This window comes from Rhincodon typus, chromosome 16 (assembly GCF_021869965.1).
Source record: "Rhincodon typus isolate 14 chromosome 16, sRhiTyp1.1, whole genome shotgun sequence".
Classification (NCBI taxonomy): domain Eukaryota; kingdom Metazoa; phylum Chordata; class Chondrichthyes; order Orectolobiformes; family Rhincodontidae; genus Rhincodon; species Rhincodon typus.
Window position 1 is genome coordinate 57,539,038 of NC_063347.1, and position 26,946 is coordinate 57,565,983.

Consider the following 26,946-nt stretch of genomic DNA (forward strand, 5'->3'; position numbering starts at 1 on the left):
CAGTTACCATCAATCAGAAAAGTATCACCTGCTGAAAGAGACACTGTACTTGGAAGTCTAGTTAGATATAGTTGGTCAAACGTTCCAGTGATAAATCAGCGACTCCCTCCCACCTCCCAGGTGACTGTCTTTGTGCCTCTGGTAGCCAATGATCAAAACTGTTGATGGGAATTTTCACTCGGAAACCGACAAAATTAGAAAACAGGGAAATAATCCAAATATCTTTGGAGACAAAAATCAGCACAGATGGTCACCAGTGACTGGGACACAGGACACCCATCTCCACTAGAACAGGGATGGTAGCCCCCTTGCTTACACCAATTTTCCACCAAACCCACCATCTCTCCCCCTCCCTCACATCACTCTCCTCCTCGTCATTCTTCCCCCTCCCCAATCCCTCCATTACTCATCATCCCTCTCCCCCTCCCCGCTCATCACTTTCCCCCCTTCATTATCCCCTCTCCTCATCACCTATTCCCCTCCATAATTTCCCCCCTCCCTTCTCCCTATCACCTATTCCCCTCCATAATTTTACCCCCTCCCATCTCCCATCACCTGTCCCCTCCTCCCAATCACCTATCCCCCTCCATTATTTTCTCCCTCCCCCATCACCCATCCCCTCCTTCCCATCACCTATTCCCCTCCATAATTTCTCCATCACTTAATCCCCTCCATAATTCCCCCCTCCCCCCATCACTTATTCCCCTCCATAATTTCCCCCCTCCCTATCCCACTTACCTATTGCCCCTCCATTATTTTATGCCCTATCCTTCTCTCACCCTCTCTCTATCTGGGAGTCTGTCTTACTTCCGCCGGAAACAACGTCACGAAAACTCGCGCGGTAAGCAACTGCGCCTGCGCACTGCTCCCCACCACCGGGAGGAGCGTGAGGTGGGGTGTGTGGTCACTCACTGTCCCCGGGAGTCGGTTGGGAGGGGAGGGGGATACGCGGCACTCGCTGACACCGGGGGTGAGGGGATCATTCACTGTCCACGGGGGGGGATGGGTTTGCAGGTCGCTGACTGTCCTGAGTGGGGGGCTTTGGGGGCTACTCTGTCCCGGTGTGGGGTATGTGAGGGCATGGGGGGTGGTGGTTGGAGTTGGAGGTCACATGTTCACTAGGTGGGCACGATCAACTGTGATGCCCACACAGTTGAACAGCACGCACTGGCCTTGCTTTTACAAGTAAAAGGTGGATAATTGGTTGAGGTACCAGAGGGTGTTTTTTTTATGGGAAAGAACCCTGGGGCCAAGCTCATGTAGGACTATAGCAAGAAAAGATCGTGGGCAAGTGGGGAGGTGCCAAGTTGCTTTCACTGCCTGGTACATTAAAATATTGAGAAACAGAAATTGGCTGGTAGCTGATCTCAATTTCAATCTCCTTTAACAACTCTAAACATGAAGTGTTATTCCTGGAAGACAGAGGTCAGGTTTTTTTTAACAGTGCAAGACTTCATAAAGTGGTCAATCATTTCAATTCAGGTCAGTAGAAAATATAAACTGATGAAATCTATTTCAATTCCAACCTGTCTGTTTGTCCATTGAATATCTCATGATCATTGTGATTCATACTGATGCTGCAGTTGAGTCTGGCTGCCTGTAAGATCCCATTTGAATTCTCCCCAAGTGCTTGTTGTCCACAGCTTCTTGTTGCTTCTTTCTCCTTGGTCTCTTAACAAACCACATTTCAATTCTGAGTGGTCTCAAATCTGTTCTGCCCTCACTCTCAAAAGCCTAGAGGAAAGCAGCAGTTCCAGAGAATTATTTATCATTTACCACAAAGGAACAGGAAGCTAACAGGACTGTGCTGGCATTTAATCTCCATGTGAGTCTCCTGTCAACCTACCTCACTTCTGTCTGTCAGCATGCAATTTTATTCCTCTCCCCGTCATGTATTAATACTATATTAATATCCTTTTGCTATCTAAATTTAACACAATGACCCAAGTTGATTCTGTTTACTTGAAGATGTCTGATGACTTTATTTATGGCTAAACCAATTCAGAGGATGATCGCATGATGTCATCCAGATACAGGCTCATATATGTGTTGAGTTTCTTAAAGAAATATCTCTCAAAGTGATAACACCTCATATGTAGCTTCTCCCTAAATACAATTCATGTCAACCACTATGTGCTAGTGAGTTCTTCAATTTCATTGCTGTCTGCAAAGAAGCTTCTCATGGTGAATTTCTTATTGAATTTAATAGTGGCAATCTTACAGTTATGCCCCCAGATTTGGACAGCCCTGAAGTGGAAACATCTCTGTGTCTGCTCTTTCAAATTGTTTCATAATTTTCATGACTTCTTTAGGCCACGTTTCAACCTATTTAGTATTTGCTGATAGTTTCCCTCATCTCTGTTCAGGTATTGATACAAGCTGTGACCCAGAATTCTTACTAACTGTTCGTCTATGTTTATTGTTATGTTGTTCATGATATTAAGACAATGGAGCAGGAGGCTTCAAACTATACAGGAGCTAATTTCTCACTGTGAAAGCAGTCCAAAATCTTCCAGTTGTTTTCAAGATTGTCATTTAATCTCTGTATGCATTCCCAAGAAGAGTTAATGTGGAGAATGGTAATATCAAATTGGTACACTCCTAAGGATGGATTTGGACATAAATGGGTGTAGAGGTAGCTTTGCTTAAACACTGTACCACCTGTTTCCTTAAGTGAATGTAAAAGCTTCCATGGCAGTATTTCCGGGAAGAGTAGATGAGTTCACCGTAGTGTCCTGGCCAATATTTGTCTGTTTATCCTTTAACCGATTATCTCTTCATTATCACATTGTGCCTTGTGGGATCTTCCTGTGAGCAAATTGGCTGCCACATTTCTGACATTTACAACAATGACTACGTCTCAAAAGTATTGCTTTCACAGGAAGACTCAAGACAGTATACCTCATTGGCATGGATGAGTTGGACTGAAGGGTCTGTTTCCATGGTGTACATGTCTATGTCTCTATGATTCTATGTCTGGCAGTTGCAAAACATGAAAAGTGCTATAATACAGCAATTATTTTCATTTTGAGTATTTGATGCTCACACTGACAGCAAACAATTGAAAATAAAAATGCTTCACTATAGTACAAGATAGCTGTAGCTGCAAAGGACCTAGTGCTACACCCCTCTTTGACCATGCAGTTGTTCACAAAAGCTAATGCCTCCTTTTTTTTTTTGCTTAGTTCAGTCTCAGTTTATGTCTGATTTATACTCCTGTGAATGGTTTGGATGCTTTGCTACATGAAGGATGTCATATAAATGCAGGTTTTTTGTTTATTCTCAGTGTATGAGTTGGAGGCAACTGGAGTTCCTGCCGACACTAACAGCGTGACCACCCTCAGCAGAATGTACTCCAAAATATTTTTGAGTGATACTTACATAATGATATATTTCTACGATTTATCCCATGTGTCTCTCTGTGGACACTCAAACCATGAGGAGATGTTGCCTTGAAAATTGTAAGCATTGCAGAGACATCAATACAATGTTGATATTTTAGCAATACCTAACTGAAGCTGGACATAGGATGGGTATCTTGAGGAGCTGTCAATCATTCTGACATTCATCCAGAAATGATAACAACATCACACCAAGGAAAGGATGGAGTCGTTTGAATTGTTTTAAAAGTCCATTCATCATCCGTGGCTCAGGAAAGGATTTCTGACCAAATTGTTTCACCAACATGGCCAATATAAGAATGGCTTCCATTCAGATAACTGCCCAATTTATATTGGAGCCTTTAAGTAATGTGGCCACTATTGACAACTGCATCATGGGAGCTTCTGTGATTATGAGCATTGATTGGAAATTTTATGTCCCCCAAATGCTACCTGCATCACAGCTTGCTTGTATCAATCTTCACCTATATCCTCCTACTGCCTCTAAGCCTTAGCTGCTTCTATATCAACCCCTGGGAATTAAAAAGTCAGTTCACTTACAACAATATTTTCAAAATCCCAATTCCTTTGCCTTTGGTTATCCATTTTCTACATCATTTCTGCAACTGTTAATTTGCTCAACCGCAATCTTGTTTCTACCTTTGTTCCCTCATCCTCAATAAAACAATTACCCTCTCTCACCTTGGGCTTTCCCACTATTACAGCCTTCAACTCTGCTCCAAGAAGTCCAAGGAAGGTAGATGCGAAAGGATATTGTGGACAACTTGTTTATCAATCTATTGCTAGATCTGGCAGGAGCACGTAGAACACAGGCCCTGAACATGTAGGTAGCCTGTGATTTATTCTCTCTCTTTCATACTGTCTTTAACCCCTGTCCCTTACCTTAAATGAAAAAATAGGGAAGGTGATAGTGTAGTGATAAAGTCACTGGACTAGTGATCCAGAATCCTAGTCTAATGCTCCAACGGCACGGGTTCAAATACCATCATGAATTGAATAAATCGGATTTGATTTGATTTATTGTTGTCATACGTACCTAGGTGCAGTGAAAAGTTTTGGTTTGCATGCAGCACAAGTAGATTAAACCATACAAATTGAAGCTTGTCTCAGTAACTGTGATCATGAAACTATCAACAATTTCTTAAAAAAAACAAATCTGATTCACTTCTGTCCCTTTGGGAGAGGAAATCAGCTGTCCTCACCCAGTTTTTACATGACGCCAGACCCACAGCAACATAGGGACTCTTCACTGCCCTCTGAAAGGGCCGAGCATGTACTCTATTCAAGGACAACCGGAATGAATCCTGACCTTGCCAGCGATGCCCATGTCCTACACAAGAGGAAAAGAAAAAGTTTGAGACTTCTTGTCACTAACATAGAGACAGCCTAATCCTTTCCCCCATCGTGTCTGTCCCTTCTTCTAGCCCACCATACCAAATTTCTTCTGATGTTTTCCGTCGTAATCTTACTTCTCTTTTGTTCTCTCCCAACATCCCTGATGTTGCTTCCAGTTTCAGCTTGCCCATGAGATGCAATTCACACTAAATTGCTCACTGCCTAATGTTACTTCCTCATCACCATATTGACTGATATTGTTAACGGTTCTGTCCATCTCTTCACATGTTGTTCCTTTTTAAATCAGCCATCAACACCCATCTCCTTAAGGATGGTGTGTCAAGGGTTGATTTATTGCAAACCACTGCCCCCCTTTAAAGTAACTGAATACCTTGTCACCACCCATATCCATTGCCCATTTCTCCCAGAACTCCATGTTTGAATCCCTCCAATCAGGGATCAAATCCACAGCATTGGAACAACTCTAATCAAAGCTACAAACTACATCCTCTGTTACTGTGACAAAGTTAAACTATCCCTCCTCATCCTGTCTCTAGCCTTTGATATAGTTGACCACACCATCCTCCTCCAAAAGATTGGACATCCAGCTATGTGAGACTGCATATGAGCCCTAAGCTCTAGAATGTGCTTCTTAACCCTATGTGACTCTCCTCCTTATTTGCCTCCATTATTATGTTCCTTAAAGCATATTAGCTATCCCTAATCTAAGTGATCCAACAACCAATGGATCAGATCTAATGTCTGAAGTCCTGCCACATCCAGTCGTGAATGCTAGTGGACAATTAAACAACTCACTGCAGGAGGCGGCTCCACAAATATTCCCATCCTTGATGACAAAAGAGCCCAGCACATCAGTGCAAAAAATAAGGCTGAAGAATTTGTAACAATCTTCAGCCTGAAGTAACAACCAGATGATCCATCTCTGCCTCCTCCAGAGGTCCTCAGCATCACAGATACCAGTCTTCAGCCAATTTGATTCACTCCACATATATCAAGAAAGATATGAGGCATCGGATGCTGCAAAGGCTACAGGCCCTGACAACACTCCAGCAATCGTACTGAAAACTTGTGCTCCAGAACTTGCTGCTCCCCTGGCCAAACTCTTCCAGTACAGCTACAACACTGGTATCCATGCAACAATGTGGAAAGTTGCCCAGATATGTCCTGTACACAAAAAAAAGGACAAATCCAACTCAGCCAATTACAACCCTATCTGTCTACTCTCGATCAACACCAAAGTGATGGAATGTGTCATCAACAGTGCTGTCAAGCAACCCCTGCTCAGTGACAACCTGCTCACTGATGTCCAGTTTGGGTTCTGCCAGGGCCAATCAGCCCCTGACCTCATTACAGCCATGTTCAAACATGGATAAAAGAACTGAATTCCAGAGGTGAGGTGAGAATAACAGCCTTTGATATCAAGGCTGCATTTGATCGAGTGTGGCATCAAGGAGCTGAAATAACTCTACAGAGGCTGTTATCCAAGTCACCCTTTATTTATACGTGGAGAGTCCTTGATACTGATCCAGCTCTGAGCTAATAGAATGTCTGATACTCCTGTACTTATCTGTTAGCCAGAGCTCCCTAATTGGACCAGGTTAACAACCCCAGTTAGGGAACTCATATTCTATGAGGTCCATTTGGCTGACCTCATTACAATCACTACAGGAGCCCTAGCAAAACTCGAATCAATGGGTAACAGGGGGCAAACTGGTTGGAGACATACCTGGCACATAGGAAGATGCTTGTGGTTGTTGGAAGTCCGTCACCTCAGCTCCAGGACATTGCTGCAGGAGTTCCTCACAGTAGTGTCCTAGGTCCAATCATCTTTAGCTGCTTCATCAATGACCTTGTGCTGCAAGGATTGGTGCTGGGACCACTGTTATTTGTCATTTATATGAACAATTTGAATGAGAATGGGGCGTGGTTACTAAGTTTGAGGATGACGCCAGAATTGGTGGTATAATGGACAGTGAAGAAGGTTATCTAAGAGTACAATGAGATCTTGATCAGCTGGCCCATTGGGCCAATGAGTGGCAGATGGAGTTTAATTTAGATAAATATGAGGTGTTGTATTGTGGTTAGATAAACTAGGGCAGGATTTACACAGTTAATGGTTCGGCCCCAGGAAATGTTGTCGAACAGAGATACCTAGGGGTGCGGGTACATAGTTCCTTGAAAGCAGCGTCATAGGTAGACAGTGTGGTAAAGAAGGCGTTTGGCATGCTTGCCTTTATTGATCAGAGCATTGAGTACGGGAATTGGGATATCATGTTACAGCTGTACAAGACATTGGTAAGGCCACATTTTAAGTACTGTGTACAATTCTGGTCACCTTGCTATAGGAAGAATGTTACTAAACTGGAAAGACTGCAAAAGAGATTTACAAGGATGTTAAGGAGACTGGAAGGTTTGATGTATAAGGAAAGGGTGGACATGCTGGGACTTTATTCAATAGAGCATAGGAGGCTGAGAGGTGATCTTATGGAATCATAGAGTCCCTACAGTGTGGAAGCAGGCCATTCGGCCCATCAAGTCTACACCAATCCTACAAAGAGCATCCCACCCAAACCCACCGCCCCACCCCCCAACCTATCCCTGTAACGCTGCATTTCCCATGGCCAATCCACCTGACCTGTACATCTTTGGACTGTGGGAGGAAACCCACACAGACACAGGGAGAATATGCAAACTTCACAGACAGTTGCCTGACGGTGGAATCGAACCTGGGTCCCTGGCACTGTGAGGCAGCAGTGCTAACCACTGAGCCACCATGCCACCCAAAAGGTTTATAAAATCCTGAGGAGTATAAATAAATATAAAGTGATTAGCCAAGGGTGGCAGAGTCCAAAATTAGAGGTTTAAAATGAGACGGGAAAGATTTAAAAGGTTTCCCGTGGGATAACTTTTACACAGAAGGTGGTTTGTATGTGGAATGAACTGCCAGAGGAAGTGTTAAATGCAGGTACAGTTACAACATTTAAAAGAGCTTTGGACAGGTACATGAATCGGAAATGTTTAGAGGGAAATGGGCCAACCCCAGGCAAGTGGGACTAGTTTAGGTTTGGAAGTTCGCTTAGCATGGACAGGTTGGACTGTTTGCATGCTGTATGACTCTATGACAAAGCGGCCCACTTGATTGGCACCACATCCACAAAGATCAACTCCCTCCACCACCGACCTCATTAGCAGCAGTGTGTACCATCTACAAGATGCACTGCAAAAATTCACCCAAGATCCTTAGACAGCACCTTCTAAACCCACTACAAGGGCAGAATACATAGGAACACCTCAATCTACAAGTTCCCTCCAAGCCACTCACCATCCTGATTAGAAAATATATTGCTGTTCCTTCAAGGAGGGTAGAATCAAACTCCTAGAATGTTATCCTAATATCATTGTGGGTGTACCTACAGCAAACGACCCAGAACTGTTCACAGTCTTCCAGTGGTTGCTTTGTCATGGCCCAGAGGATACTGGGCATGATGATCAATAACAAAGGAAAAATAATAATGTGGATGGGAAGTTTCCGCCTCTTTGGTCTAACTGAATCTGGAGTTGAATAAACAATAAGAAATTTCTTGCATTGCTGTAAATGATATACAGGTTACAGGAGTGTTGCTATTGGATCTGCGACTAAAAGCTTCCAATGTCTCATCACCACTTGTCTCTGACCGATTCTGTCAGTGTGACTTCATCACATTGGATGGTGCTACTCACACTCAGACCCATAGAGAACAGATGAGGTGGGAGAATGTACACAGTCTCCAGCAGCAAATATACTAAAATTGGAATGATACAGAGATGATTAGCATGGCCCCTGCACAAGGATGACAAACCTATGTCAGGAGTACTGTGTACAGATTTTATCTCCTTATTTAAGAAAGGATATAAATGTGCTAAGTTTCCTGTGGTGCCGAAGTAGTGTCCGTACCTCTTGGCCAGGAGGCTTGGGTTCAAGTTCCACCTTCTCTAGAGGTGTGTCATAATACCTCTGAACAGGTTGATTAGAAAATGTAAAATGTAAATGTGTGAGGAGCAGTTTGTAGAAGGTTCAGTGCTACTTTGCCTGACCTGGAGTGCTGTTTTTACAGTGTAACTGGAGTTTAGTGAAACAGGGAGTTAGATGAAAGAGGGGGGAGGTGATCAGTCCCTCCTTTTCTCTCATCAGTCAGTACTTTCTGCTCTTTAATGTAAAAGTAAGATATTAGAAATAAATTTGGAGCATAAAGGGGAAAGTGTGTCCTTAAGAAACTCTTACAGCACCGACTGTCAGAGGTTAGAGAGAGGGAGTGAATCTGGCAAGGAGCAGCAGGAAAACTTTCAAAGGAGCTGCACGCTGTTATCTTCACTCCGTCCAGGCACTGAGCTCCTGAGGTGATGTCAGGAGTGACACTGGGCAAGTGGAATCTGCTGATTGGGTGAGTACAGACAGAGAGTATTTATATTAATATAATTGCTTACAATTTGTAAAGGTTTTATTTTGTCATTTAAAGTTCATACAGGCTATAATTTATTTTGACAAGGTCAGCGGAAGAAGGGCCCTAAATAATTGATATTATTTGATTTTACGAGAGGTTTAATTCACAAAGGTAAGTCATGGCCACCAGGCAGAGTAAGGACTAGGCAGCAGTGCACGAACACCCAATGGCCATTCCCCTGTGAAACAGATTTAGCACTTTGGATACTGTTGGTGGGAAATGGCTTTTCGGGAAAAACCAATAACAGCTGAATTCGTTGCCTCATGGTTGGTTCTGCTGTACAGGAGAGGATGAGAAAGTGTGGGAATGCAATGGTCACATTCAATTGTAGAGGGACTAGATAGGTGTTTCTATGGCCGCAAACAAGACTGCACATTGGTACGTTGCCTTCCTGGTGCTAGGGTCAAGCATGGTTACAGGACATTCTGGAGTGGAAGGGAGAACAGCCAGTGAGTCGCGATACACATTGGTATCAATGACTTTGGTAAAAAAAAAAAAGGGAATTATATCCTAAAAGCAACTTGTAGGGAGTTAGGAAGTAAGTTGAAAATTAGGAACTCAAAAGCAGTGATGTCAGAATTACTACCAGTGCCATGTGTGAGTCAGAGTGGAAATAGCAGGATATATCGGATGAAGATGTGGCTGGAGAGCTAGTGCGAGGAGACGGTCTCAGGTTCCTGGGACATTGGGACCAATACAAACTGGACGGGTTATAGCTGGGTGGGACCAGAACTGATATTGTAGGGGGAAATATTTGCTGATGTGGTTGGTCTGGATTTAAATTAGAATGGCAGGCAACAAGGAAAAAAGAAAGGGCAGCAATAAAATAAAGTACAGTAAAATACAAAAATGGTAGACAAGGTAATCAAGGGCAAAAGGCAAATACGAAAAGTTAGGATGGTTAAAAATGGCAAAAAGGCAAGCGTAAAGGCTTTGTATCTTAATGCACAAAGCGTTCAGGATAGGATAGACAAATTAACAACACAAATGGAGTTATAGCCATTACAGAAACATGGTTACAAGGAGATCAAAACTGGGAGTTTAACATTCAGGGATATTTGATCTTTCAGAGAGACAGATGTGATGGAAAAGGTGGTGGGGTAGTACTGTTGATAAGAAATGAAATGAGGACAGTTGAGAGGTTTGGATGATGTAGGCTCCATTTTGGTGGAGGTAAAAAAGAATAGCAAGCGAAAGAAGACTTTGGTGGGAGTAATGTATAGACCCCCAAGCAGTAACCACACTAGGAAAGGGTATTAATTATTGGAGCATGTAAAAAGAATAGAGCAATAATTATGGGTCACTTTAATCTTCATGTTGATTGGGTTAATCACATTGGAAAGGACAACTACTCATTCATATAGTGCATTCGGGAAAAAAGTTTTCTAAAGCAATATATCATGGAGCCAAACAGGGAGTAGGCTATCTTGCACCTGGTAATGAGTAATGAGGCAAGTTTAATAAATTACTTCAGAGTAAAAGATCCTGTGAGAAGTAGCGATCATAACATGATAGAATTTAATATTTAGTTTGGAGTGAGAAACTTGGGAAACAACTGTTTTTAACTTAAATAAAGGGAATTACAATGAAATGAGAATAGAGTTAGCTAAAGTTAACTGGGCAGATATATAAACAGGAATGACAGTAAGCAAATAGTTGCAGACATTCAAGGAGAGATAAACCAACAATGGCTAACCAAGAAATTTAACGAGAGTATAAAGTTGAAAGGAAAAGCATATAAGGAGGTCAAAGTCAGAGGTAGCTAGTTAGTGACTGGAATAAATCCAGAATCCAGCAAAGGAGGACTAAAAAGATAATAAAGAGAAGAAAATAAACTTAAGGCAAACTAGTGAGGAGTTTAAAATCTGATAAATAGAGTTTCTTTAAATATATAAGAAGGGAAGAGAGAGGTCAAAGTGACTGACTAATTTATTAGAATTTTATGAGCAAGTCAGAACCAGAGTAGATAGAGGGGAACCAGGAGATGTGTTGTATTTAGACTTCTAGAAGGCATTGGACAAGGGTTTGACAGGGTAATTGTTGACAGGATGCTTCCCTCATGAGCAAGTCTAGCACCAGATGGTATAGTCTCAGAATAAGGGGGCACCAATTTCAGACTGAGATGAGGAGGAATTTCTTCTGTCAGAGGATTGAGAGCCTTTGGAACTCTTCGCCACAGAGAGCTGTGGAGTCAGAGTCCTTTTGTATATTTAAGGCTGAGATAGACTCTCGATCAGAAGGGTTACAGGGAAAGGACAGGAAAGTAGACATGAGAAATATCGGGTCAGTTGTGATCCTATTGAATGTGGAGCAGGCTTGAGGGGCTGAAAGGCCTCACCAGCAGCATCTTGTACAGTTGCAGGAGGACTTCCCTGCTCTTATACTCCAACCACCTTGAAATGAAGGCCAACATTCCATTAGCCTTGCTGGTAGTCTACTCACCCTGTGTGCTAGCTTTCTGTGTGCACAGGAAGCTTGGGGATCTACAAGTCCCCATAAGTCCCTTTGTGTTTCAGCTTTATGCCAACTTTTCTCCATTTAAATAATATTCTGTTCCTATTTCTTATTGTCTTAAGAACTGTGTGTACCTGAGATGTGGGAGTATTCTGATAAGGAAAGGGTGAGAAAGCTGGCCTGTGTCCACTGGAGTTTAGGAGAATGATGGGTGATCCTGTTGAGACACACAAGATCCTGAAATGACTTGACAGAGTGGATGCTGAAATGTTTGGCTGAATCTCACCATATTTTGGCGAATTGAGTTTCACGGAAGGTTTCTCTTGGTGAGGCTGAGCAAGATTCCTTATGCAGTTGTCCCTGATGGCGCACTCTCGTCCAATGCAGGCCCTCTTGTCTCCCACTTGCTGTAGCTGCAGTCATCACAGGATATCTGGGGATTCCTGGTGCTGGCCTCATATCTAAAAGGCCGTTATGCACCCTGGCAAGTGTTGGCACACCACAGCAGCATTCCATGGTTCCAGCTTTTCATCCCAGGCATGGCTGAGAAGGACAAATTGGTAGCACACTTTGGGAGAACCCTGTGTTCAGGATTTGAGTGAAGATTTATAGCTAGGGTGCTGGTTGTAGATGTTGTGTTTGCCAAGCCGGGAGGTTTGATGGCAGATGTTTTGTCCCCTTACTAGGTGACATCCTCAGTGCTGTGGAGCCTCCTGTGATACGCTGTTGTCTTGTGCCGGTTCGAATTTATAGGGTCTGGTTTTTGCTGCTTCCGGTAGGTGCTGGTTCCGGCTATACGTTGAATTAGACCCGATGTACCGACCATTACAATGTGTTTGTTGATGGAGTCCGCAGATGAATGCCAAGCCTCCAAGAATTCCCAGGCTGACCTCTGTTTGGCTTGTCCTATTCAATTTTCAACTTGGCCAACACTACTATTATTGGACAAGTCACACAGAGGACAGCCAGGGAATTCTTGGAAGCTTGGCATTCATTCGCGGACTCCATCAACAAACACATTGTAATGGTCGGTACATCGGGTCTAATTCAATGTACAGCCGGAACCGGCACCTACCGGAAGCAGCAAAAACCCAAACCATGTAGATTCAAACCGGCACAAGACAACAGCGTTTAACAGGAGGCTCCACAGCACTGAGGGTGTCACCTAGTAAGGGGACAAAACATCTGCCATCAAACCTCCCAGCTTGGCAAACACACCAACATCTAGAACCCTGTGTATTTCAGTCTGAACAGGAAACACCGCGTACCTCAGTCTGAATGGGGAACACTGCGTACCTCAGTCTGAACAGGGAACCCCGCGTACCTCAGCCTGTACCGAGAACCCCGCGTACCTTAGTCTGAACAGGGAACAGAGCGTACCTCAGTGTGTACCGGGAACCCCGCGTACCTCAGTCTGTATCGGGAAACACCGCGTACCTCAGTCTGTACAGGGAACCTTGTGTACCGCAGTCTGAACAAGGAATTCCATGTTCCCCTAACTGAACCAGAAACCCTGTGTACCTCAGACTGTGCCAAGATCCTGTGTACTTCAGTCTGTTTCAGGAATGCTATTTACCCTGGTTTTTATGCCCATGGGATTTAAATTCTAACACCACCAACTGTCTGCCGTCTCCAATTTCACACCCCGCCCCCTCCTCTTTATATGTCAACACAAACAGTGAATGCTGGCTAACTGGTCTGTCAAGGGGGGCACTGAGATAGGCTTGTTGCATTCCTCTCATCACTCTGCTTTCCTGAACAAATTTCTGGACATTTTCAGGTTGAGATCTCTTTCCCTGAGCTGGGGGCTTGTGGCCATTTGTGAACTAGCTGTGAGCAAGAACTGCTTGACCAGATTGTCACCATCAACATTGAGATCAGATAATGAAACGAAGATAAGTCTGAAACTGAGGAGAAAAATAAATCAGCCAGACACCAGTCCCAGAGGAAAGGGAAGCCATTTTATTTGATTAGTGAGAATTAATGTCCTCTCTGATCAACGGATTGGTGCAGATGACATCAAGTTACATCACAGAAGATCCAATCAGATGCTCTACCATCAATGACATCATCAGACAGTACAGATAATAATCCAATCAGAAGATCAGCATCAAACGTCACTAAAGGACAGCCCATTAAAAGGCCTGCAGCCGCCTGGTAACAGTGAGAACCAACCAAGTGCAGAGCTCGGTGCTACTAGTCTATCCAATCGGGAAGGTAATGCCATATACCATTGTGGTGTGCGTGGGGATCTGTTAATTCTCTTGTTGCCCTATACTTGTCTTATTTTACAAAATATACATTTCAGGTTGCAAAAGGAAAGTGCAGTGCCATTACATAGGAGGGGACCTTCAATCCCAACCACACACATGGATGTGGTAATAATTCATATCCTCAATAAACTGCGGTGAGACAGACTTGCTGCGGATAACTATGGGTAATCTGGGTCCTTTTGGTCTGGGTGAAAGATTACGTACTGCCTTTTAGGGGATGCAATACCTTGGTTTCTGGGTTCTCAGGTTTTTTTTGAGATAGCGGGAACCACCTGCTCTGACATCACCCAGAGACATTTGCAAATAACAAGCAGTAGAGCTTGCCTTTGAATCAGGGCTTCAGTTCAGTACTGATGGAGTGTTTTGCAGTCTTTCAGATGAAATACAAAATCATGGCTCTCTTAGTTCAATCTGAAAGCTTCAACAGCACTTTTGGCAGAACACAGGAGTTCTACCTTGCATCCTGGCCTATGTTCAACTGACATCACTATACAGTTATATGTTAATTTACTTCATTGCTGTTTGGCTGTTGCATTTTCTTACATCCAATTGGGGACTACACTTCAAAAGTATCAGATAGAGTGTGAAGTGCTTCCTGAGGAGGTCATTAAGAAATGTATGTTGTGTCTTCATCCTGACAGAAGTGCAAGGGAAGGAAAAAATGATGGGCAGCACATAAACTGTTGTGATAGGGATGGATATCATTAAAGATGAACAATTTATGATATTTGTGGGGTGCAGCTGCCCCCCAGAGCAGTTGCTGCATCTGTCTCCATCGCAACAGTCCGGTATTTTTAATGTCACCTTTTGACAAAACACGATAAAGGTGCTGCATAAACAAAAGTATTGTTTATATTTCGGGAGTTGAGTGGGCCCCTTCACCTGGTGATCTGGGCACTTCGAAACATCAGAAACTTGATAAGAAAGATCCTTTTTCCAAATGGCATGATAACATGCCCATATATGATTACCTCACCAGTCTGATTTCCCAGGAAGAGTTGCTCAAACAGAAGCTGATTTGGTGATAATGGCTATAAAGTCAAGAACATGTTGGTGTGATGCTGGTTGAGTGATGGACGATGAACATGGTCTTCTTCAACTTGTGCCATGGGTTGTTTTACACTGTCATGTAACACACGTTAAGACCAACATTTAGTGCCTCACTTGAAAGATAGCACTCCCTTGGTGCTGCACTATAACATCAGCCTATAATATGTGATGAAGATCTGAAATGTCTAACCTATGCAAACTGCATTAATTAATGTTATAATCTTCAATAATGTGTGAGAGAGACACACAATGTAGAGGGATAGAAGAGAAACTTGATGCAAGTCTGTGCTTTCTAGGACTTTTAACAGAAACTGCTCTATCACTGAACTCAGGCAATCCACTTCATCAAGCTCCCAATTCATTCCTGAGTTGAAACAGGGTCCTGCGCAATAGCGGTAGTGTTCCTACCTTTGTGCCAGAAAATCTGAGTTCGAGTCCCACTTTCCTCAGGGATGTTCCTGAGCAAGAGGATTAAAAATAATTACAATGTCCGTACCCATGCTGGGCTTTCTTAGGAAGGAAATGAGGAGGTTGACTGACAGTAAAGCAGGACTCAAGACATTTTGAGGCAACATTCAAGTTAGCACTTTATCTCCCTTATGGAAAGGGCAAATAAAGAAACAATTGGGATTGAGACCCCTTCTGGGAGTCTAATGCTCAGTGGCCAAGCGCAGGCTGAAAGTGGTTGCAGGAACCAGGCAGGAGAACTTTCAAGGATTGTATGTTAGTTGTTAGTATGGTATACAAGCAGTATAATACGGGAGAGGAAAACACTCAGCTCTGTGGAAGTGCCGTGATTTCCCTGTCTAGTCAGGAATGAGAATGCATCTTATTTCACTCCTCAGTGATTCCATACAACTGGAATTCGCTCATGGACAATTCAGCACTGTAGGGTTGCACACACTGGCAGAATTGTTGTGGTCCAGGACCACTTGTGCTGCACATTGGATGCAAGCCCTTATAACAAATCGTTCCTCCAATCCAGTTTCATTTGAAAGCGGTTGCTGCTTTTTTGCCAAGACCTTGTGAAGGCCAAACACAAAAAACAGAACAACAAGGGACGTGTTGGACATTGTTTGCCAAATCTACTCATTCTTTTCTCCTTCTGCATGCACCTTCAAGTTGTACAGACCACTGTGGCATGGGGCTTATTTCAATAAATTCAATATATGTGAAAAGGAAGCCATAGAAGTAAAGTGTGTAAGGATGGAAGAGTCTTACCCCACTCAATAGCAGTGCTAGGGTTGGTTGAGCAGTACTGTTGTGAATATATCATTTGTTGTGAAGTATATGCTTATACTTCTAGAAGTTCCGGAGCAAAGATATATTTAAATCACTGAAGCAGCCAGGTCAGGTTGAAAGAGCACTGCATAAAGCATACAACATCCTAAGCCTTATTAATAGGGGCACAGGAAGACAAGAAAAGTAGTAATGCTGGACTTGTACAAGACCTTAATTTGACCTCGGCTGGAGTATTTAATCCAATTCTGGGTTCCACACTTTAAGGATGTGAAGGCAAAAAGATTCTGAAGAATAGTTCAAGGAATGAGGAACTTCCGATATGAAAAGTGATTGGAGCAGTTAGGACTATTCTGCTTGAAGAAAACTAGCAGAAAGGAGATTTGACTGCAGTGTTCAAATCATGAGAGGACAGCACAGAATAGGAGGATGAGAAACAGTTCCCACTTCTGGATGGAGTGAGAACGAGAGTTCACAGATTTAAAAGTAATCGATGAAAGAAGTAAAAGTGATATGTGGATGGGTAGTCAATGCTGGCCCACCCGGGGACAGCAGCCTCTTGTGAAGGAATTATAAATACGAGGAGCTTTCTCACACACGTCGAGTGGTTCAGGTCTGGAATGCTCTGCACAAGAATGCGGTGGAGATTGATTCAATTGAGGCTTTCAAAAGGGAATTAAACTAGGAAGAACATGCTGGGAGAATGGCACTTAAGTGAATTGTACTCTTGGGGAGCCAGCACGGACACAATGGGGCTGAATGGCCTCCTTCCATGCTGCAACAATTCTGTGATTGTGTAAAATGCACAGCATAGCAAAACCCTGAAAGACACAGAAGTGGAGGCCATTTGGCCCATCTTGAATGGGCCTTTACTTTGAGAAAGCTGTTAAATTATTCCTTACCGATTTCCCTGCTCTTCCTCAAGAGCCCTGCCATTTTCTCTTTTGTGTAGAGCCAATTCTCTATTTGAAAGTTACAACTGAATCTGTTTCCACTGGCCTTTCAAGCAGTGCATTCCAGCTGTGTGCAAAACCACGTCCTCATTTGCCTCCTGGTTCTTTCGCCAAGGAGAAAACCCAGTTCCTTCAACAAAAGGTGCCATCAATTTAATCTGTTCTTCAGGCAGGCTCCTACTGGCAATGAATACAGATAGTCCAGCTGCTCGCTGCTCTACACATTTCTGTTGGCTCAAAAACAAGACCCTACTCTGCTTGCCTTAGAGATGTTTGACTATGAATGAACAAGCATCATAAATGAGGGACCAGAATGAGATGTAAACATGAGCCAGCTAGTGGTTTCCAACCACAACACATAGTTTTGACCGAGAGGTGATTGGAACAGAATACTTCTCATTCTGTGATGACAGCATCAAGCATTCCCAGATTGGTATAGGAGAGAGAGGTTATAAGGTAGAATAGTCCTTACAGCAAATCCTAATTAAAGTCTTCTTACAGCTAGACTCTACTACAGCCTAGAATGAAGTCTGTTGCAGATGGAGTGAAACAGCCTAAATATCTTTTATTTAAAGAGAACATTAAAGAGGAGTCAGAAGATATTTTTGTTAAAAAGATGTTGCACATAAAGATAAGTGTGCATTGTAAAGCCTCACACTATCTTGTGGTTACACACAATGGCCTAGAGACCATTCCTACCATCTTCAGGGGTGACAATGCCCCCTGAAAACTCCTGAATAAAGTTCAGAGTCACACACACAGACTCTCAGTCATTCTGTCTTGTGGAATTGAAACTCAGACCGCACACCACAGGGCTCATCAATATTGAGACTGGTCAGCCGAACTTTTCCAAAATTGATTGGTGCTGTGTGAAAGAAAGAATTGCACCAATGGGGCACATGTTGTATTGAGCTATGTGTCTTGTTCATCAGCTCCTGTATCTCTCAGGTTGAAGTGGGGAAAACAATCCAGAGTGGAAACAGCCATGTTTAAAGAGCTGCTGGAGAAGACCCCATTAACTGCTGCCATAGCAGTTGGAGAGCAAGTACCGCATAATCATAGAATCAAAAAAGTGTGGAAACAGGCCTTTGGCCCATCATTAAAATACCATCCCCTTCCCCCCAAACAGCATCCCACCCATCCTGTAACCCTGCATTTCCCATGGCTAATTCATCTCGCCTGCACATCCCTCGACTCTATGGGCAATTTAGCATGGCCAATCCACCCGACCTGTTGGAGGTGGTTGCAGTGGTTCATTCCAGTGTTGGATTGGCCAGTCTATTAAGAACATAACCTCAATAGCCTGGAGAAAGTTATTTGGGGAGTCAAAAGTGCAAAGCTGCAGGGTGATGGTATGGCAGAATTAATGACAAGAATAAGAATATTAAATTGTTTCTGTTGTTCATGCCAGAACTTATCACCTTCCCAGGTACAAAGTGTTCCAGTTATTCTGAAGCGGCATGTTTTGATGGTGAGTTCGCTCTGAAGGCCCAAGGGATGAGATAACCAGCAAATAGGAAAAAAGCAACCTGCTCTCTGCTCGTGTGCCAGCTCTGGCATTCAGTTGGACAAAATAAAAATGAATTCCTGACACAGGAGAAACAAATCCCAGCTTTTTTTCCCCCCTCAGACTTTGACTCTGGACATAATAGAACGTGACTGGGAAGGATATCGCTGAGCATTGAGAGGTGGAGAAATGTAGAGAAGCAATTCTTTTTAAAACAAAAGCAAGTCTGTTTCACACGTAATACAAAACAAGACCAACAACAAGACTCTTTTTATATAACACAGAATATGAACAAACTTCTTAGAGAGGAAAAAAAAACCCATCTATTCACATTTCCAAAAGAATAAAATGTCCATGTCTAAAGGATATTTAAAAAAATAAATTAGAAATCAATGGAGTTTAATTAACACAGAGGTGAGATTACTGTTAACCTCCATGTATGTGGAGGGACATCACTCCATATAGTCACTACATCATTTACCATTTACAAGTTAGACATTTGCATTGTGATTAACATCAAGCTACTTAGCTACTAAGTGCAAAATCTTGGTGAGTGGAATCGACTAATCCTATCTCCTCTCGATTTGAAAACAGTCAACTGTTTGTTAGACGTAATTTACAGCATATTTTTGATCGCTATGAACACTATGTACGAGACTACAACAGGCAAGAGAAACTCCGAGGCAGCTTGCCTATGAGAAAGAATGCTTGCTTTGTGGAATACCATCCTTTGGTAGTTTCCCACCTCCCCCCCATACATATGGGAATGGTAATGTAATGGCTAATGGACATTGTAATGTTATATTGGAGGACGATCTACCAGATAGCCTGGATCAACAATACAGATGCACGTGAGCTCAAATTCCATTGTGACAGAGGTTGAATTTTTTTTTATATAGAAAAGAGACGGTTTCCATTAACTATATCATGAATTATTCTAAAAGTCCAGTTGGGTCACTGATGTCCATTAGAGAAGGAAACCTGCTGTTTTTAACCAGTTTGGCCTCTACGTAACTCCAGTCCTACACCCATCCGGTCAACTGCCTGAAGTGGCACAGCAAGCCACTTAGCCGTGTCAAGCTGTTTCTCAAGAGGTTGTGCTCCCACCACGTTGTTAGGGCAGATCATGTTGGGCAAGAAATTTTGGCCACACCAGAAATCCCTGATTTGGACAATGAATTAAAATAAATGTGTTTTTCTTCCCTTGAGAGCTCAAAACATCTCCTGTAAATCGCTTCATTAGACAGGCAGGACTCCGGTTGGTAAAAGCAATGACTAGCGTGGAACCCAGGCCTTCTGATCAAAACGATCCCCCCCCAGATACTCGCCAAGTCTGTGTGGTTTAGTTGATTTCATTTGGAGTGGTATTTGGAACCCTTGGCTGCTGTGTCCAAGGCTTCTTGTGAGAACATAATAAAAGTCTAGATTCAAAAAAAAGTGTTTTAGCTCAATCTGCCCAGTATCCTTGCTGTCCCACTGAATCCTACATCCCCTCACTTTCTTATTGAAGCTATGTTTAAAATTCAAACTTTTTAAAAAAAATTCTTCTGCATATTTATTAACTGACTTAGTGAACAAATACTTCCTGGTCTCCTTTTGAATTCTCTTACATTCAACTAAAGTCAAATTTATACTATCTGACCCTAAGTTTAAAATGGTGGTTTCCTTTACTCGAACTGTTTGATATTGCAACAATCTCAGCGAGGATCCTCCCCACCCCCTTTATCTTCTCTCTTTCTGGAGGATCGAATTCAAGTTTCTCCAAATTCAATGATTCCAGACTCCTCATCTTCTCTAATGAGTGTCAGTGGTTTGATGCCAAGGTGACTAGATTTGATCAGCTTTAATTGGATTGGTGAACACACCAAGGATAGCCCCAGATATTGGTTCTGTACAGTCTCTATTTTATATATATGTATATTGTCACACAATTTTACAGCACAGATGGAGATCTTTCATTGTGCTAGTTCTTTGAAAGATTCCAATTCCCTTCATCTACTCTTTTCACTTGGATCTGATTGTTTTCCCTTTTGATACAAGCCCAGATCAGTACACTTCTCAACGTTAAAACAAAATTATTTCCTCCTCCTCTCCCTTGGTTCTTTTGCTAATTGCCCAAACTATATCAAAAAGATTTAGCATTGTGAACACCCCTATTAAAAATAGCCCTTGAAGGAGATAAATGCCAGCTTCTCTTCCTTCCAGTCATTTTGTTAATTGCTGCACTAGAGATTTTAAATGAGATATCAGTGGAAATGATGTTGGGTGATTTTAACAATGGGCAGATTCAGACCCAGGTTACAAATCGTCAATGAGTCTCCAATCAGCAAGGTTTCCCTATTGCCAACTGAATTCAGGCAATTATGTATTTGCGTGCTCTATTACAAACCCATCAGTTTAGTTGCTCAGATTCTTTGGCGCCCTGCCTGACACTGGAATCTTTATGGGGACAGAAGTGCCATGTAAAGCATTAAAGATTACTGTTGTATAGGCCTGTCACCAGAAGCCACAGAACACATTAGTAATACAATCAGACAGGAAGCTGTACCATCAGTCCCTCCTCCATCCCCCCTCCTCCCTCTTTATCCTCCCACCCCTTCCTGATATCAGCTGCAGGGAGTTGTCTGGATTTGCACAAGGGAATGGTCAACTGGGTAAGGATCTGAAGCTCCTGGACCATGTAGGAGTCACCATCAAGGGAACTGTATCCCAGAAGGAACTAATACCTGCGGGACCCCATCTCAGTAAGAATCCACTCCAGTTGGACCATGCCCCAGCAGGAGTCATCAACTGTGAAGATGAATGGGGATAGGGGAAGAAAATATTAACCGCTGTCCCAGACCTTTACTGAGGTTTTGTTGTCAGGCAGAGACCCGAGCAGGTTTGATGATTTGTGTAGGTTTGTTTGAATGCTGGTGTCTGAGTACATGAACATTATGGGAACTTACATAATTTGCAGCAGCCCTAGCATTGTTGACAGATGTAAAATAAATGCCCTTGTCATGCATTCCCACCCTCTCCAGAAATGGGTTGCTGAATGATCTCTTAACTGCTACACATGCTCCCTTCCCCGCTCGCTTCTTCCATGGGCCTTTGCTTGTTTATACAAATGTTATGTGTCTTAACTTGTTCCATTTCTGACAAAACAGCAGCAACCTGGAACATTAACTTTGTTCCTCTTTTCACAGGTACTGCCGAAGCTGCTGACGTTTCACAGCACTTTCTGTTTTTAGCTCAGATCTCCAGCATCTGCAGTCCTTTGCCTGTCTGACTGATCCACGCATCCTGCTCTAATGCTTTATGCTTGAGGCTCCAAGGTCAATTTTGTGCTTATCAGTCTCAAAACAAGCTTGATTGAGAGTTGAAAATGTTGGCTTCTTTAGAACACAGCAGTCAGGTGGGAGTCAGGTCAGGCTGAATACTCTGCAACATTATCCATTCTGGAGTCCTGTGGCCCACTGTGATAAAAATTGGTGTCTCTCTCTTTCTCTTTACACACTTTCCTGCCTGTTGGATTCCCTGGGAATGTTTTTGTCAGCTCAGCATGGAGTTACAGAAACAGATTTGTACTACCATATTCCTTCCTGTTGACAAAATCCAATGCACTCAAGCCTGAAGTAACTTCAGAGACTTGCCGAAAGATCCACAAAATTGAGAATACTACCCCTCTTACTGTCTATAGGCTGATGGTTTGACCCATAACAGGACCTCCATCAAGAGAGACAATAGCTGAGTGTGCTGACCAATGCGAAAGCCATACATAGAAAGCAGAATGTTCTGCTGATGCCTGTCTCTACTGAGCTACTCTCAGGTGACCCTGGTGGAAACCCACATTTTGCACCACATGGCCTTAAAGACAGGTGTTACGTTCTACTTTTGTATATCCAAGTGCACGTTTCAGACACACAGGCCACACCAGCCTCACTTATTATCTTTCTACACCAATATGGCAGACACTGCACATGCTTCTTGTCACGATCAATGCTTGATCTTATTCCACCGTTGGCCCCGTGCGTAAACTCAGATTTGCAGCCTTTACGGTTCAGACAGATGAAGGCAGGGCCGACAAGAACGGGACAGGAAAGCATCAGCCAGGGTTCCACAGAGCCTATTGTAGGCGTTAATGTAGCTCCCCCCGGTTGATGCTGGAGGTTCAGCTGATTGCCTCGACTGGGGACTAGCTGTAGACTTTAGTGTCCCCTGCCAACCTACAGAGGAAGTCAAAGCAGGGAGGGCACCTCTGAAATGAATGGCGGTGACCCAGATCCATGAGCTGTCACGTAACAGAGTGTGGTCTGAGGGTGGGTGATAGTGAGCTGAACTTTAACTGGCACACGTGCAGAAATTGTTCCTGGTCATGAACTGTAGAGATGGGCATTCGCACAAGTATGCCACAGGATGCTGGGAGACAGCATGTAAACACGCAGTATGGGTTGCTGATCCTATGGGATTATTCTGGCATTTCCAGGATTAATCTTCAGGTCTGAGGAGATCCAGGAAGCAGAAATGTTAGTTGAATTATGAAAATAAATCGTTCATTCTCAACTGAGGTGGGAAGGTGGCATGGTTTCAGGGCCGGTATGCGAGGGAAGGGCTGTTAACAGCAGAAGGCCGTAAAATCAAATCTCCAGGAATATTTACAACTAGGGTGGCAATCCTTCATGCAATAGATTGCTCCTTAAATCTACTGGACAACTCCCAGAATGAAAGCGGGGGTCGTGAGGAAGAGCTCTGCGCTGCTGAGAGAGATCCCTGCCTGATTATCTCTCTTTTCTTTTTAAAGGCACTCCTCAAAACCTCTCTCTCTCTTTTTGAGCAAGTTTTTGCCAACATGTCCTAGCATTACTCTTCTGCGGTACAGTGTCAAATATTATCTGTTTACGTTACTGGTTAACATAGTAAAAACACCTCACAGTGTTTCAGATGACTGTAGTTGTTGGGGGTAGAAACAGCGAAATACTGAGTCAGTACTGTAACCTTGTTGGGGTACAAAGCGATTATCATTAGGAATCATGCTAATGGTGGGTGGTGGTGAAGGGGAAGGAGTGAGAAGCACCTCAGTGTTGGCTCACAGATGAAAAATCGAATGAAATATTTTTAAATCAGTCACTTCAGATGTGGTAAGACACATCTCCTGGCCTACAGGTAGGCATACTACCAGTACACTACAAGAAACCCCTCTGAAAAATCATAAGCTAAGAGAAAACAGTTTTCTCAAACAGCGTAAGATGCCTTTTACAAAATGACATTTCCACCCGCAGTTTACTAGTATACTCTTCAACTGGTAGCAGCTAACAACTAAGAAAAGGAAGTCGCCATTCAACCTCATTCAATCTATTCCATTAGATCACCACTGATTTGTATTTTAACTTCTGCAACTTGCCTTGATTCCGTAACACAAGCTGACAAAAATCTATCCGTCTCCATTTGAATATTATTTGCTCCCATCATCCAGAAACTTTTGTGAGGAAGGGAGTTCCAGATTTCCATTCGTCTTTGTGCGACAACTTGACTGTAAATCCGACAACATTCAAGAGCTCAATGCAATACAGGACAAATCTGTCTGCTTAACTGGCACCCCATCCACCAAGCTTGAACTTTCACTCCCTGCACACCGATGCTGAGTAGTAGCACTGTGTACCACCTACAGAATGCACAGCAGCAACTCACCAAGGCTTCTTCTCTTTACCTGGGAGGACAAGGGCAACAGATACATGGGAACACCACCATCTGAAAGTGCCCCTCTGTTATTCCTTCACTGTCATTGGGTCAAACCCTGGAATTCCCTCCCTAATGGCAGTGTGGGTCTATCTACAGCATGTGGTCTCAAGCAGGCAGCTCACTACCACCTTCGCCAAGGCAATTAGGGGCAGGCAATAAATTCTGGCCAAGCCAGCGATGCCCACATCCCGTGGCAGAATAATTTTTTTATAAATGCTTTCCAATTACTCTCTAAAAAGCTTGGCTTTAATTTGAATGTTTACAACATATCACTGTCACATCCTGTGCTACTGGAGCCAGATGTGGTCAGTGCAGTGGTCAACAAATCTCATAGACCTGGAATAATGGTGCCAAGGTACCCAAGTTCGGCAGTACTCTTGGCCTCAGTGTCCCTCAAGTAGCAGGTGGTGGTTAGGACATCATTAGCAGCACTACTCCCCATCCAGCCACACACACACACACACACACACACACTCAATGGAAAAACACATGCTGATTTCACAACAGTCTCCACAGTCAAATTGTCTATCCCAATTCACTCGCTGTCCAGGAAGAGAGTTGAACGAGATAGCGGAGGACCAGCATTCACTCCCAACATGGGTCAACTCTTGGGAACAAACTCCCACAAAAATGAAGAACACAGTGGCATAGCCATCCCAGCTTGAATAGAGAAACACAGACCAGAGGACACTCCTTTGTCCCACATTTGTAATGTGGAAAAAAATCAGTCACCAGCTAAAGATCACTTTCCATCCATGCACTTCAAAACTTGCCACCCTGTAGTCTTTACACATTTAGTGTGTACAGTGTTTGCAATGTAAATTTGTTGTTTCAATACTGAAGGGGGGGGGGGGGTGGTGTGTGTATTGAAGATACCCTGTTAACTTTCACCTTTGAGGGTACTTTTCCCACATTGGACACTTGCAATAGCTAGGGTTAGCCATATAGCAATTATCAATCCACATCCCATCCCCCAAAATAGCACACCCTCCCACTCCAGCATATACCGAACCAAATGAAACCAAGAACCGTAATGACAATGTGTATTTGTCAAGTGAGATGATGGGATTTCAAATGTCACGTAGTCCCTTTGCCTGTTTTAGTAACACTTTGTACATCGAAAACATTTTCTTACAAAAAGAATACTACATTGATTAATTCACAAAAGGTAGGATAAGTTAAACTACATATTTTAACCACAGACTCTGCCTAATTTCCATATTATTATGTTATGCTGCATTGAGTAACAACTGCGTTATTTATTAATTATTGAATTGTAATACTGTGCTACAATATTTATACTTCGTCTCCGCTCACTGAAGCAGCAGCAGGACCGAGGTTTTATTTGTCCTCCTCTATGTACATACACGTCGATCCCAGGTGCAGGAGGAGTTTGACCTGCAGCATGAAACCTGAACAGTCGGACGAGTGGGCTCCTGACAGAGCAAAAAAGGCCAAACTCCAGGCCTACGTGGCCAACCTTCTTCAGTCACGGCTCAACAGCGAGCCGAGACAATGCATCCTCCTTTTCTTTTTACTCCTTTTTCTCTGCTCTCCCCTTTTTCTTTTCCTCGTGTCTGCCCTTCACTCACATGAAGACAATCTCCTTGTATTGCTTGGTTGGCAGCTCGTCTGAGCTCACAGAAGGAAGGGTCGGTGTCCGAGGTAACCCTGAAATGGAGTCCTTTTCTTTATATTATATATCTATTTATACGTGGATACATTTTCCAGTGCTGACTTGTTGCTACGGGCAACCCCCGTATCACTAGGAGAAATAACGGCTGCATGTTTACTTCAAGTATATATATCTTTTTCTTTAACAAAAAAGGAAGGGAATAAAGCAGTTCTAATCTTGGAAGGCTTCCTTCCTGCATCCAGGTGGCGCTCCAGACTGGAGGTTAGGCCCGAGACCCTCCCAGCCAAGTAGGCCAAAGTGGCCTCCTCTGTCATGGGCGAGAGAGAGAGAGAGCAAGCGAGAAGCCAGGCTGGCTCAGGTCACATGGTGCCCGACTTGTCTGATGCGCCATTGGGAAACACCTTCTCAGTGGGGGTGAGGGCCGGGCTGCCCAGCCCAGAGCTGCTGCCGCTGCTGCTGGAGCGGTGCTGGATCACAGGCCTGGCGGGCCTCGTGGGCGGGGGCCGGAGCTGCGAGCCCGCCAGCCTGGCCGACAGGGCCGGCTTGAAGGTGGTCATCATCTCGCTGGACGAGCTGGAGCTGCGCCTCATGGCGGCGTCGGGGTCACGGATGACGATGGTGTGGAGCGGGCTGGCTGGCTCAGAGTTGACGGCACCTGACTGCGGGTTCTTCATCTGCTCCAGGGTGTCGAGCACCACGTCGGGGGCTTGCTTCACTGTGTTCTGCCTCTCCAGCTCGCGCAGCTCGTTGAGCGCGGTGCTCATGGTCTTCTCAATGTCCTGGGCCAGAAACAAAACTGAAAATTATTCTTCAGTAGCAGCGCCAAGAAAAAAAAACAAAGAAGAAAAATAAACGAAACATTCCCAAGTCCAGGA

General features: G+C 43.6%; 2 protein-coding genes, 1 long non-coding RNA gene and 1 pseudogene across 5 annotated transcripts in view; 2 read left to right on the plus strand and 2 right to left on the minus strand.

Annotated features, from left to right (window-relative positions):
- thumpd3 (THUMP domain containing 3) overlaps window positions 1-867 on the minus strand; it is a 119,589-nt gene extending 118,722 nt beyond the window's left edge. For 2 of the 3 annotated variants that reach the window (XM_048606185.1, XM_048606183.1), the window contains exon 1: window positions 739-828. The gene's annotated coding sequence lies outside the window, so the exon portion shown is untranslated. Of the gene's footprint in view, window positions 1-738 lie in introns of all 3 variants that reach the window. The other variant, XM_048606184.1, reaches the window with a different exon arrangement.
- Window positions 864-20,147, plus strand: LOC125485090. Its single transcript, XR_007263847.1, has 4 exons — window positions 864-1,482; window positions 3,287-9,178; window positions 13,473-13,909; window positions 18,637-20,147. It is a non-coding gene; the product is annotated as an uncharacterized LOC125485090 (long non-coding RNA).
- LOC125485182 lies at window positions 8,512-8,626 on the plus strand (annotated as a pseudogene).
- Window positions 20,148-25,506: 5,359 nt separating the features above from the next.
- Window positions 25,507-26,946, minus strand: part of srgap3 (SLIT-ROBO Rho GTPase activating protein 3) — a 210,277-nt gene continuing 208,837 nt past the window's right edge. The window contains exon 22 of the mRNA XM_048606510.1: window positions 25,507-26,850. Coding sequence (XP_048462467.1) covers window positions 26,431-26,850 — 420 coding nt within the window. The 3' untranslated portion in view covers window positions 25,507-26,430. The remainder of the gene's footprint in view (window positions 26,851-26,946) is intronic.